Genomic DNA, 14629 nt, shown 5'->3' with positions numbered 1-14629 from the left:
TTGTCTTGCTCAAAGCTGAATCTTCACTCACACACATGGCTTTACGCTGTCATTAAATGATTTTGTTCCCCACTCATTATTATAAATAATAATGATCATATGCTCAGTAAACAACATTAATATCAGCCTTCACAACTCTACAATAATAACAATAATCCTTCCATGGTTATGTTTTTGCAGATTATTACACGTTTCACACAGCACATTTATTTTTATCTCTTCTTTTATTGTGAAAATATTTTAAACTTATATTAGATTCCTTTGGGATTTGTCACATGTACTAGTGACAGCCCTCACAGATCTAATTTTTTTGGCACTTCATAGACAATGACTCACAGCCATTACCGCTGCTGCAATCCAAAATGCACCAACAACCACCGCCAAGGGATGGTCAACTATTATCGCGGCGATTACCACTGCTGCACTCAAAAGTGCAATAAAGAAAAACTTGTGCACATGTGTGTGCAGCAGAAAGTTCAATTTCTTTGTTGGTTCTTTAATACTAAATAAATACTTTTTACATATTTATGTAAAATGCTATGCTGTTCCTTCACTTTGCTCTGTGTGTGTGTGTGTGTGTGTGTGTGTGTGTGTGTGTGTGTGTGTGTGTGTTTGTAGGTCAGCAGAAAAGAGGCTGCAGTGTGATTATTCCATTGAATATTAAAAAGTACAGATAAACGAGCCAGTAAAGTTAATGCTTAGCAATACCACAATCTTTAATCATTAAGATCAGAGGAACAGGTTACCAACGGGTTTCCGACCCACCCTACATTAACTTAACTTTCTGCCAACTTCCCAGTTGTGAGAAGGGAGAACAACAAAGAGGAAATGAAGATCAAGAGTTTTGTCAGTGTACTGACCCTCTTGAAATGACATTACACATTTTAGTTATCATCCCTGCTGATGAATATATTTATTTGTAAGTGGGTGAAGGAAAGGGTAATCCAGCACTACGATTGGAAGAACTCCTCTTCTTCTTCTTGTGGTTGTCAGCAGGCTACATGTTCATTGTCACATTGCTGCTGCCTCTTTCTCTTAGACTCGAGTCCTGCTGCACAACTGTACATATTCACAAGGCTTCACCAGCTCGTTGCGTACTTAAGGGTGACAAATTGTACAAGATCTTTCATGTCAAAAACTAAACCTGCTGAGCAAAATGCGTACAGATTGGCAACATTTTACAATAATTTCCACTGTTTAATGCAACGCATGCAATGTAAGCAGTTTAACCCAGTGATCAAAGCAACTTATTTGGAGGTGAAAACAAATGTGACCATACTCAAAATGTACTCATTTGAACCAGTAGATAGCCTTTCTGTCTTTCTTTCTTTCTTTTTTTCTTTCTTTCTTTCTTTCTTTCTTTCTTTCTTTCTTTCTCTTTCTTTCTTTCAGCCTATTGTTGAAAGCCTGTATCTGTTATTCTTTCTTCTTTTTTCCCTCTTGTTATGTTAAAGAAAAATAAAATAACAATGATCATATGCTCAGTAAACAACATTAATATCAGCCTTCACAACTATACTCTAACAATAATAATATTTCCATGGTTATGTTTTTGCAGATTATTACACGATTCACACAGCAAATTTTATTTTTATCTTTTCTTTTATTGTGATAATACTTTAAACTTATATTACATTCCTTTGGGATTTGTCACATGTGCGGATGACGGCCGTCACATATCTTCTTTTTTTATCATTTCAAGAACAATGATTATCGCAGCCATTACAACCACCGCCAACGGATGGTCCATGAACCCTTGAATAAAGAAAAACAGAAATGAGTCATCTAGTATTATTTCCAACTTAAACAACTGTTAAATCATTAATAATACCAATTATAAAAAGTTCTTTACAATCTGGGTTTATTTCCATAGTTTTGGCCATCACCTCTGTCACATTCATTTTTTAACCTGGTTTAAACATCAATATCACTCGTTACAGACCTGCCAACCTTTAAAAAAGTACACTATGCCACATACGTGTGTGCAGAAAAAAGTTAAATATCTTTATTGGTTCCTTATTACTAAATAAATGCTTTTTACGTATTATTTACAAAAGGTGCAAATACAGTAACAAACATTAGTTGCCGTCAACTCAAAAATGTTATCTTCACTTCACCTGGTTCACTATCTGCACTGTGGCCCCTCTGCTCTGCTGTTCCCTCACTTTGCTCTGTGTGTGTGTGTGTGTGTGTGTGTGTGTGTGTGTGTTTTTTTGTTTTGTAGGTCAGCAGAAAAGAGGCTCCAGCATGATGAATACATAGAATATTAAAAAGTACAGATAAGGAGCCAGTAACGTTGGAGCTTATCAATACTACAATCTTTTATCACTTAGATCTGGGGGCAGGTTACTGCCAGGTTTCCAAACCCATCCTACATTAACTTAACTTTCTGCCAACTTCCCATCTGTGAGAAGGGAGAACGAGAGGGGTGAAATGAAGGTCAAGAGTTTTGCTGCCAGTGTGCTGACCCTAGCTAGTCTCTTGAAATGACATTTTAGCAATCATCTCTGGTTGTGAATATATTTTTTGTAAGCAGGTGAAGGCAAGGAGAATCCAGCACTACGATTGGAAGAACTCTTCTTTTGGTTGTCGGCAGGCTTCATGGTCGTTGACACATTGCTTCTGCCTCTTTCTGTTAGACTCGAGTCGTGCTGCATATTTGGTCATATTCACAAGGCGTCACCAGCTCGTTGTGTACTTTAGAGTAAAAAATTGTACAAGATCTTTCATGTCAAAAACTAAACCTGCTGTGCAAAATGTGATGTGATGCTTGTCCTGCATCTCTGGATCTTTTAAAGTCAAATGTTAACTTTTCTGATAAAAATGATGGCCACAACTATGAAGTAAGACCATATTTCATTTTATTATAAAAGGCAGAATTATTCAGACTACACTCTGACATGCTTACATGAGCACTTATATATTTTCAGGCACAATTGACTTGTTGATGAGCTGCTGTCTGCAGTTCAGCTTCAAGTTGGCATGCTCTTTGTTACTATTCCTCCACTGCAGCTCATCATGAAAATACAAACTGTGATTTTTGTTCTAAAAGGACTGTAACTTTGGAAAATGTCCTGATTTGGCTAAATCAGACACTTGAGCTAAATTCAAAGTGGAGACGGGCAACTTTGAGCCTTCATTATCTCAGGAGATTTTGTACCCAGGTGCAGACAGAATTGCAAAGAAGACGCTAATGGTGTCATTCTGAACCCATTACATCATGCAATCAACACAAATGTACTTATCTGTTACATTTGAGTCCCACTTGGAGTTATCCCTTCACAGCCAATAAGGAACAATAACTCCTTTAATGTGCATATGGCCATGTGATTTAAGTTTTAAGATAGACTTCCAAAATTCTGATCTGAAATCTGAAGTTACAGTCACACTCACATTTTATGAAGGAATTCCTCTTAGAGACCTAAGGGAGATAAACAAAGACAGAGTAATAATAATTAGTTTATAATTAAGCTGCATCATCTACATCATTTCAAATGTGGACAACTGAAATTATCCCTTTTCACGAAATATTATAATATCAGCACTCCACATTGATTGTGTGGTGGTATTAGATCAGTAAATCTATTTTTTACCTGGAAAGCGGGAACTCCAAGAGCTTTCTGGATTTCAAACGTTGCAATATCATTGCGCTTTGACTTCAGAAGTTTGCCCTCATAGAACAGACAGTCCACAGTGAGGCAGACGTTCGGGTTGTTCACCTGTCTTCTGCTCTCAGCGACGACATGGTCAGGATTGAAGGTGTGATGCATCACCACCAGAATTGTCGGTTTACCATCTGTAAGCATAGAGATAACACAACCAAATGAGTCAGAAACAAGATGTTTGAAACTTAAGAGATGAGTTCAGTTTAGTGTCTACTCAATCTGCAGTCCATATTATGGGGGTTGACAGGCTGTGGCACTTTGTATCGAAGCAAAGTTTCTTTTCATGGTATTTTTAAACATGGTTTTAACAGGGTTGTAAATAGGCGAGTGAGTATTTGAAAGCAGTATTAGTTTGTTTGTTTGTTTGTTTTTGTTTTTTTGTCCACTGGGAGGGTGCAGAACAAGCTTTAAACCCAAATCATTTGTTTAAAACACAGTTCATAATCCACTGTATGGAGGCCCTGACAGGCAAGTGAAAAAAAATTGTGGTGATCTGTTTTTTGATTTAAGTTGTGCCATCAAGTGTTTGTTTTTGTAGTACTTATTTCAGCCAGAAGAGGCTGAAGTGCAGCACTACTTTATGCTCTAAATAGGGATAAAAGCACCTTTGCTCCATGCACTATAACCACATAACAGTAGTGTTACATAGCTTGCTAACCATATTTTATTGTCCATGTGAAGTTATGGCAAGTGATTAAAACAGTTGTGCTAGGATAATTTGTCTATATTGTTTTATCTGTGAAAGTGAAAGTTATCAGTGATTTCCTTTTTTCCAGCTGCGACAGCTTTGGCTTTTTCACGGATGAAGAAAAACTTAGGAAAATGAGCCTGGCAAAATGTTTTTCTCACCTGATTTCACAAAAGAAAAACACTTTTTGAAAATGAAAAATGAATAAATTTCTCCTCTCTAGGCTTCCATACCACAGAAACTGGAAATGTGGGGCCATGCTGGTGAACTGCTAAAAGTATATTTTTAGTGTATTTTTTCATAATAAAATAAGGAACTTTTCATATGATTGGTCACATTCCCCTGTGGACCATTGAGTAATTAGTGTGAAATTTGCCAAAGACATTTCATACCAGGAATGTCCGCCAGGGCCTCGCCGACGTCCGTTGTCACTCGTGACGCAATAGGAAAGAAAACCATAACATAGTCACTTTGTTCAGGAGATAACACCTCAGTTTGGCCAATGCCTCTGAGCCTCTCAACGTACTCTAGATGAGCCCCGTTAGTTTTTCCTGCCACGTGGACAAAGAATCTTTTCCCAGTCACTGAAGACAGAAGAAAATGTTTGAGTCATTGTTGAGCTGTAACATTGTTTTTGTACAGCCACACCATCAAACACAGATTCAGGAAAACATTGCCAAAAGAAAGATCTTGAGCTAGATTCAGCTAACTTTAGAAAAGACACTTCACACATTGCCATAATTTACTCAGGGTTTCCTCTAAATGTAATTGAATGTGGCGCACCGCCACGGCAAAATAAAAGCTGCCACACCTTCAGAATAATGTTTTTTGTTTTTTTTACCTTGTTTTTATGTTGTTTTATGTTTATGTTAATGTAAATTATTGTATGAAATGTGGAGGCTGCATCAACCCAAGTTATCATTTGTTGCAGCAAGAAAGGCAGAGGATGATCAGGCAAAGAGGAGGAAAGGTGAGAATTGTAATAAGCTAAGAGAATGAGAAAAATAGTGAACGAGCCTACAGATGCAACAGAGATAGATAGAGATGCTAAACTGTAACCTACTGTAAATGTAGCCTAGGCTGAAAAATGAAAGGACATGCAATGAATCAGAAAATTTTAAGGCCATGTTCAGTCACAGTATGAATTATCCATCAATAATATTATTTGGATGTTTGGATGGATAAGTAATAATGTGACTAAACATGGCATTAAAATATTAGGTCAAATTATAGTAATCATGACTCAGTAGTATACTTAGACTTTTCATTTTAAAAATTCAACAGAGGATGAGACAGGAGAGAGAGACGAAGAGGTTGAAGGGACAGAGACAGGAGGAGAGGAGAGAGAAAGAGCAGGAGAAGGAACCAGTGAGATGCATGTGGAGTCTGCCGAATGTTGACCTCGGTATTTCAAAAATCATGGCTACGGCCCTGTACCTAAGCTAGGTTATATTTGATAGAGTTTTGTTCAAACACGTGAAAACGACCTTAATGTTATAGATGGATTAGGCTACAGAAAAAATCCCGAGTCGGGATAAATGTGTTATTGATTGGTAAATACAGGATACGCATTATTTCTATCATTATTTCAGAGAGATTCTTATTTTTATTTTAGTTTTGTACCATTGACACTTAAAGAGAGATTACTTTAGGCCTAATGTCGAGTCTTTGGTCATACAGTAAAGAGAGATATTTTGTTGTAGATTAATTTTCAACTGTAAAACTTAATTTTCTATTGATAAAGGAAACCCGTTACGTTTCAGATACACGTTTTGAACAGTACGACATAACGTTAGCTTAGGTAATGCCCAGGTAATTTTCTGCAAGATCCTATTTTAAATTATTATTTTCAATTCATGTACCGGAAACCCTATAGTAAATAATGTATTTAGAAAAATCAGTTCCACTCAAAAGTACTGCGTTGGATTTTCATAGCATCTTCAAACTCATTCTGATCTCATCCATTTTTGTTTGATTGTGTCAGTGTAGGTGTTCAATATGTGAATGAACAACGCTCCAAAACTTTGATATACAATGTGTTACATTTATTGTTGGGACAATGTGTCCTGGTTAAAAGATAATGCATGAACAGGAATGCCACAGAAAAAAAAGACAGTTTAGTGTTTAACCTTGAGGTGCTTTTACTCTAATCTGTTCACTTGGTTCAAAGACCTCTGCTGTGTCTGCCTGTTTGGATCTTTTGTTCAGGCTGTTGTGAAAGCTGTTGAAATGTTCTCAATGATTAAATGTTATCTGTTATAATGACTGAATGTAGTTTAGTTTATATTGCAGTCTTTACAGAGCAACATATATGTTGGCAATTTATCAAACAAGTAAATGTTTTCTTACCGGTTGCCACGTCCATGTCTCTGAGAGAGAGATAAAGAAACAGAGAGGGACCTGAGTCAACATTATTTAACACAATGAAATAAGGCTGAACAAGTAGCAGGTTAATATGCATCACAGACTGCTTTGTTGCAGCTGCTCTTGTACCCAGCCCACAAGACACAGTAAAAAAATACCTTAAAGGTCAATAACCTATATCACGGCAGCAGTTCACAGCCTAGCAGTGATAATTTGAAAGGATTTTGGTATGTCTACTTACCGAATAGCTTGGTAATCTCTTTGTAGAGTCTCTGGCATATTCAGTCCACAGTCAACAAGAAAAACCTCACAGATCCTCCCTGTGAGTGAAGCACTTTCACTTTTGCTTTGACAAGTAACATGTTCTCAAACTGACCACTAGAGACGAGGGGCAGAGCTGAGCCAATGCTGCTGGTGCAATACATGAAGGGATTCACCATCCCTTCAATCCTGACTAGATTCACATTTCCATTGTCAAAATGCACCATCATCGTGCCAACACTGTTCCTCAGAGTAGGGGTACAGTAGTATTGGCCGGAGGTGTGCTGCACCCTCAAGTTAAACTTTTAAATGTAAAAACGCTGGTGAGTCACAATGGAAATTGAAAGAATTAGCATTTTTTTCAAGGATCAAATTTGTTTTTCAGCTGTGCAAAAACATTACAAAGACAAGCTCCACAAATATGATACAATCTTTTCAATCCATCCATTTTTTATTTATTCTTTATGATGAAAAAAAACAGAATCTTGATATCTGAATGAGCGCAAATCAGCAGCAGTCAATATTTTACAGAGATGTTTTGTCTTGATTTTAAACATTTAAAACACGTTTAAACATGCACATGGCTTTACACTGTCATTAAATGATTTTGTTCCAAACTCATTTAAATCTTTCTTTCTTTCTTTCTTTCTTTCTTTCTTTCTTCCTTACTTCCTTACTTCCTTACTTACTTACTTCCCTCCCTCCCCCTTATGTTAACTAATCCCCCTCCTCCAGACCTCCACTGCTCAGTGCAGAGTTGTCATCAAGTGAAGAGAGAGCGGGGGAGTATCTGAATGGCCCAAGTCTAGGTCTACAAGTAAACAAAAGTCCAGGTGTGTTCATTTAAAGATGCAATGGCAGATCGGGAAGCTTTTAAAAGGAAACTCAAAGTTTAAGTCACAACTCATCACACTGTTTGACCCATCTCTTTCCAAGACATCAGTGTCGTTTGCTGGTGTCTGACATGATGGATTGTACAAATGGGGATAACTTTGATTAGAGACTGTTGGTAGGTGTGCAAAGACCGTCATTGTGCCACTACTGTTCTTCACAGTAGGTGTGATAATGGCTAGAGATTGGCTGGTCGCTAAAGTTAACATTTTGTACATTCACATCAAAATAGGAACTGAAATGTGCTTTTTTATTTTTTATCCATCACATTTTATATCAGTGATGCAACAAATATGATAAAATCACTGGATTGATTCATTTTTATTTTGTGTTCATGAAGGAAAAACATCATCTTAATGGTAATAATATTTTAAACTACGATAGGTTCCTTTGGGATTAGTCATGCATGCTAGTGCAGGCCTCACAGAAAATATCTTAAAGGTCAATAACCTATGTCACTCTGATGCATGGTAGAGAGTCAGCACTTCACAGCCTAGCAGGGATAATTTGAAAGGATTTTGTTTGTCTCTGGCATATTCAGTCCACAGTCAACAAGAAAAACCTTACAGCTCCTCCCTGTGAGTGAAGCACTTTCACTTTTCCTTTGACAAGTATCATGTTCTCAAACTGACCACTAAAGACGAGGTGATGATTTTGTTCCCCACTCATTATTATAAAATAATAATGATCATATGCTCAGTAAACAACATTAATATCAGCCTTCACAACTATACTATAATAACAATAATCCTTCCATGGTTATGTTTTTGCAGATTATTACACGTTTCACACAGCACATTTATTTTTATCTCTTCTTTTATTGTGATAATACTTTAAACTTCCATTTGATACCTCAGGGATTTGTCGCATGTACAAGTGACAGCCCTCACAGATTTTTTTGGCACTTCATAGACAATGACTCACAGCCATTACCGCTGCTGCAATCCAAAATGCACTAACAAGCACCCCACTCGTCCATGATACCTAGAATAAAGGAAAACTCCTGCACATGTGTGTGCGGCAAAAAGTAAAATTTCTTTATTGGTTCTTTATTACTAAATAAATACTTTTTACATATTTATTTATAAAAGGTGCAGAAACAGTAACAAACATTAGTTGCCGTCAACTCAAGGAATGTTATCTTCACTTTACCTGGTTCACTATCTGCACTGTGGCCCCTCTGCTATGCTGTTCCTTCACTTTGCTCCGTGTGTGTGTGTGTGTGTGTGTGTGTGTGTGTGTGTGTGTGTGTGTGTGTGTGTGTTTGTAGGTCAGCAGAAAAGAGGCTCCAGTGTAATTATTCCATTGAATATTAAAAAGTACAGGTAAACGAGCCAGTAAAGTTAATGCTTAGCAATACCATGATATTTAATCATTTAGATCAGAGGAACAGGTTACCAACGGGCTTCCGACCCACCCTACATTAACTTAACTTTTTGCCAACTTCCCAGTTGTGAGAAGGGAGAACAACAAGGAGGAAATGAAGATCAAGAGTTTTGCTGTCAGTGTACTGACCCTTGTTAGTCTCTTAAAATGACATTAAACATTTTAGTTATCATCCCTGCTGATGAATATATTTATTTGTAAGTGGGTGAAGGCAAGGGTAATCCAGCACTACGATTGGAAGAACTCCTCTTCTTCTTCTTGTGGTTGTCAGCAGGCTACATGTTCATTGTCACATTGCTGCTGCCTCTTTCTCTTAGACTCGAGTCCTGCTGCACAACTGTACATATTCACAAGGCTTCACCAGCTCGTTGCGTACTTAAGGGTGACAAATTGTACAAGATCTTTCATGTCAAAAACTAAACCTGCTAAGCAGGTTCTTTCTTTCTTTCTTTCTTTCTTTCTTTCTTTCTTTTTTTCTTTCTTTCTTTCTTTCAGCCTCTTGCTGAAAGCCTGTATCTGTTATTCTTTCTTCTTTATCCCTCTTATGTTAAAGAAAAAGAAAATAATAATGATCATATGCTCAGTAAACAACATTGATATCAGCCTTAACAACTATACTCTAACAATTACAATCCTTCCGTGGTTATGTTTTTGCAGATTATTACACGTTTCACACAGCACATTTTATTTTTATCTCTTCTTTTATTGTGATAATACTTTAAACTCCTATTAGATTCCTTTGGGATTTGTCACATGTGTTGATGACGGCCTTCACAGGTCTTATTTTTTTGTCACTTCATGGACAATGACTCACAGCCATTCCCGCTGCTGCAATCGAAAATGTACCCACAACCACCGCCAAGGGATGTTCCATGAACCCTTGAATAAAGAAAAACAGAAATTAGTCATCTAGAATTATTTACAACTTAAACAACTGTTAAATTATTAATAATACCAATTATTATAGAAAATAAAAAGTTTCTATACAATCTCGGTTTTATTTTCATAGTTTTGCCCATCACTCCTGTCACATTCATTTTTTAACCTGGTTTTAACAGCAGCATCACTAGATACAGACCTGCCAACCTTTAAAAAACTCTCAGAGTACACTATGCCACGCACATGTGTGTGCAGCAAAAAGTTGAATATCTTTATCGGTTCTTTGTTATTACTAATTTTTACATATTATTTACAAAAGGTGCAGACACAGTAACAAACGTTAGTTGCCGTCAACTCAAGACATTTTATCTTCACTTGACCTGGTTTACTATCTGCACTGTGGCCTCTCTGCTCTGCTGTTCCCAATATCAGCACTCCACACTGATTGTGTGGTTGTACTGGATCTAGATCAGTAAATCTATTCATCACCTGGGGAGTGGGAACTCCAAGAGCTCTCTGGATATCATACCGTGCAATATCATTGTCAATATTTTACAGAGATGTTTTGTCTCAAACAAACATTTAAAAAATGTTTACACACGCACATGGCTTTGAACTGTTACTAAAGGATTTTGTCCCCCACTCACATTAAAATTTCTTTCTTTCTTTCTTTCTCTCTTTCTTTCTTTCTTTCTTTCTTTCTTTCTTTCAGCCTCTTGTTGAAATCCTGTATCTCTTATTCTTCCTTCATTTTCCCTCTTATTATGTTAAAGAAAATAATAATGATCATATGCTCAGTAAACAACATTAATATCAGCCTTCATAACTACACTACAACAATAATAATCCTTCCACGGTTATGTTTTCGCAGATTATTACATGTAGGCACATTTATTTTTATCTCTTATTTTATTGCGATAATACATTAAACTTCTATTAGATTCCTTTGGGATTTGTCACATGTGCTGGTGACGGCCCTCACAGATCTTGAATGATTATTTCGGCCATTACCACTGCTGCAATCAAAAGTAGGCCCCTCTGCTCTGCTGTTCCCTCACTTTGCGTGTGTGTGTGTGTGTGTGTGTGTTTGTTTGTTTTGTAGGTCAGCAGAAAAGAGGCTCCAGCTTGATGAATACATAAAATATTATCACTTAGATCTGGGGGCAGGTTGCTGCAAGGTTTCCAAACCCATCCTACATTAACTTAACTTTCCGCCAACTTCCCAGCTGTGAGAAGGGAGAACGAGAGGGGTGAAATGAAGGTCAAGAGTTTTGCTGCCAGTGTGGCAGCAAAACTCCAGTTTTGCCCTAGCTAGTCTCTTGAAATGACATTTTAGCAATCATCTCTGGTTGTGAATATATTTTTTGTAAGCAGGTGAAGGCAAGGAGAATCCAGCACTACGATTGGAAGAACTCTTCTTTCGGTTGTCGGCAGGCTTCATGTTCATTGACACATTGCTTCTGCCTCTTTCTGTTAGACTCGAGTCCTGCTGCATATTTGGTCATATTCACAAGGCGTCACCAGCTTGTTGCGTACTTTAGAGTGAAAAATTGTACAAGATCTTTGATGTGAAAAACTGAACCTGCTGTGCAAAATGTGATGTGATGCTTGTCCTACATCTCTGGATCTTTTAAAGTCAAATGTTAACTTTTCTGATAAAAATGATGACCACAACTATGAAATAAGACCATATTTCATTTTAATATAAAAGGCAGAATTATTCAGACTACACTCTGATATGCTTACATGAGCACTTATATATTTTCAGGCTCAAGTGACTTGTTGATGAGCTGCTGTCTGCAGTTCAGCAACAAGTTGTCATGCTTGAGCTAAATTCAAAGTGTAGACAGACAACTTTGAGCCTTCATTATCTCATGAGATTTTGTACTCAGGTGCAGACAGAATTGCAAAGTAGACACCAATGGTGTCATTCTGAACCCATTACATCGTGCAATCAACACTAATGTACTTATCTGTTACATTTGAGTCCCACTTGGAGCTATCCCTTCACAGCCAATAAAGAACAATAACTCCTTTAATGTGCATATGGCCATGTGATTTAAGTTTTAAGATAGACTTCCAAAATTCTGATCTGAAATCTGAAGTTACAGTCACACTCACATTTTATGAAGGAATTCCTCTTAGAGACCTAAGGGAGATAAACAAAGACAGAGTAATAATAATTAGTTTATAATTAAGCTGCATCATCTACATCATTTCAAATGTGGACAACTGAAATTATCCTTTATCACTACATATTATAATATCAGCACTCCACATTGATTGTGTGGTGGTATTAGATCAGTAAATCTATTCATTACCTGGGAAGCGGGAACTCCAAGAGCTTTCTGGATATCAGACCATGCAGTATCATTGAGGTCGCACCTCAGAAGTTTGCCCTCATAGAACAGACAGTCCACAGTGAGGCAGATGTTCAGGTTGGCCACCTGTCTTCTGCTCCCAGCAACAACATGGTTAGGATTGAAGGTGTGATGCATCACCACCAGAATTGTTTTTTGTCCGCCTGTGAACAAGAGTCACAAACATGATGAAACTCAAAAGGAGGGATCAGGCTTGTACACTGTGAAAGAAAAAGTTTTTTTTTTAATGTTTTTTAAACATAGGCATTGCAGGATTGAGAATAGGTATGTAATTTAAAACAATATTAGTTGATTTTTTATCCTTTTTTTCTGCCTCATTTGAAAGTTTTGAAAAAAAATAGCAATTTGTGAAAATTGCCTTTTTTTTTTCAGTCTAAACTTTAGACTGACATAATTTATTTTAAAAGCACTCCCAATTTGGGCCCATGGGGTTTACTGCTTAAAATGAAAAGACATTTAAGTAGTTTAAACCAGTATGGAAAAAACATTTAAAAAATTCATACTACAATAAAGAACTTTGCATGTGATTGGTCACATTTCCATGTGAATCCGTGTGAAATTTGCCAAAGGCATTTCCTACCTGAAATGTTCTCCAGGGCCTCGCCGATGTCCATTCCCACTCTTGACACGACAGGACAGAAAACCATAACATAGTCACTTTGTTCAGGAGAGAACACCTCAGTTTGGCCAATGTCTCTGAGCCTCTCAACGTACTCTAGATGAGCCCCATTAGTTTTTCCTGCCACGTGGACAAAGAATCTTTCCCCAGACACTGAAGACAGAAGAAAATGTTTGAGTCATTGTTCAGCTGTAACATTGTTTTTGTACAGCCACACCATCAAACACAGATTCAGAATAGATTAGAATAGGTATTTTAAACCTCCCTAAACTTTACTACTTTAGTAAACAAGTGTAACTTGATATCACTATGTGTTACATTTTCACATGATTGTAGCATCTTAACATTACTCTCATATGTTTTTGTTTGTTTGTGTCAGTGGAGGTGTTCAACGTGATTGAACACACCTCCAAATATTTGATATGTGTGTAACTTCCTGTTTAAAAGCTACTGCGTGTACAAGACAGCCACGTCTACCTCTTTCGCAGAAAGTGCTTTTAAATGTTCTCAATGTTTAAATGTTATCTGTTACAATGACTGAATGTAGTTTAGTTTATATTGCAGTCTTTACAGAGCAACATATGTTGGCAATTTATGAAACAAGTATTTGTGTTTTCTCACCGCTTGGAGCTTCCTGCACCATGTCTCTGAGAAAGAGATAAAGAAACAGAGAGGGACCTTGAGTCGACATTATTTAACAAAATGAAATAAGGCTGAACAAGTAGCAGGTGTATATGCATCACAAACTGCTTTGTCACAGCTGCTCTTGTACCCAGCCCACAAGACACAGTAAAAAATACCTTAAAGGTCAATAGCCTATATCACAGCAGCAGTTCACAGCCTAGCAGTGATAATTTGAAAGGATTTTGGTATGTCTACTTACGGAATAGCTTGATTATCTCTTTGTAGAGTCTCTGAACACTCGACAAGAAAACACTTACAGCTCCTCCTTGTGAGTGAAGCACTTTCACTTTTGCTTTGACAAGTCACATGTTCTCAAGTTGGCCACTAAAGAGGAGGGGCAGAGCTGAGCCAGATTTCCTGTGTCAGTGTTTATTAAGAGATGAGATGAACACAGCAGGAGGAAGGAGTAACTGCACAGCATGTTTGGACAATGCTGCTGGTGCAATACATGAACATATAATGTGTTTATAGATTAAAGAAATAGCCTGCTGTTAGAGTCCACTCATGTCAGGGGCGGAGGGAGTCACACTATGAGCACTTTCGGCTGCCTGTGTCCTCGTTGTCTTGCTCAAAGCTTAAGCATTCACTCCAGTGACTCTGGAGAGGGATTCACAATCCCTTCGATCCTGACTAGATTCACATTTCCGTTGTCAAAACGCACCATCATCGTGCCAACACTGTTCCTCACAGTAGGAGTAGTACTGGCCGAAGGTGTGCTGCATCCTCAAGTTAACTTTTAAATGTAAAAATGCTGGTGAGCCACAATGGAAATTGAAAGGATTTGGGTTTTTTTTCAAGGATTACATCAACC

General features: G+C 37.4%; 2 protein-coding genes across 2 annotated transcripts; both read right to left on the bottom strand.

The window, feature by feature from the left end:
- Positions 1 to 938: 938 nt before the first annotated feature.
- On the bottom strand, positions 939 to 7020 carry LOC311271266 (uncharacterized protein). Its single transcript, XM_084376870.1, has 6 exons — positions 6959 to 7020; positions 6703 to 6722; positions 4746 to 4937; positions 3594 to 3796; positions 3394 to 3421; positions 939 to 1755 (listed from the first exon to the last, which is right to left on the bottom strand). The coding sequence occupies exons 1-6, from the start codon at positions 6994 to 6996 to the stop codon at positions 1673 to 1675; spliced, it is 564 nt and encodes a 187-aa protein (XP_084232996.1). The 5' UTR covers positions 6997 to 7020; the 3' UTR covers positions 939 to 1672.
- A 1924-nt stretch (positions 7021 to 8944) lies between these two features.
- Positions 8945 to 14210, bottom strand: LOC311271267 (uncharacterized protein). The gene is made up of 6 exons (XM_084376871.1): positions 14018 to 14210; positions 13756 to 13781; positions 13096 to 13287; positions 12456 to 12658; positions 12256 to 12283; positions 8945 to 10134 (listed from the first exon to the last, which is right to left on the bottom strand). The coding sequence occupies exons 2-6, from the start codon at positions 13775 to 13777 to the stop codon at positions 10052 to 10054; spliced, it is 528 nt and encodes a 175-aa protein (XP_084232997.1). The 5' UTR covers positions 13778 to 13781; positions 14018 to 14210; the 3' UTR covers positions 8945 to 10051.
- Positions 14211 to 14629: the final 419 nt, after the last annotated feature.

Source organism: Pagrus pagrus (assembly GCF_965226575.1).
Source record: "Pagrus pagrus genome assembly, chromosome: 16".
Taxonomy (NCBI): Eukaryota; Metazoa; Chordata; class Actinopteri; order Spariformes; family Sparidae; genus Pagrus; species Pagrus pagrus.
Note: the sequence above shows the minus strand (reverse complement) of the source record. Positions and strands in the feature narration are given on the sequence as shown.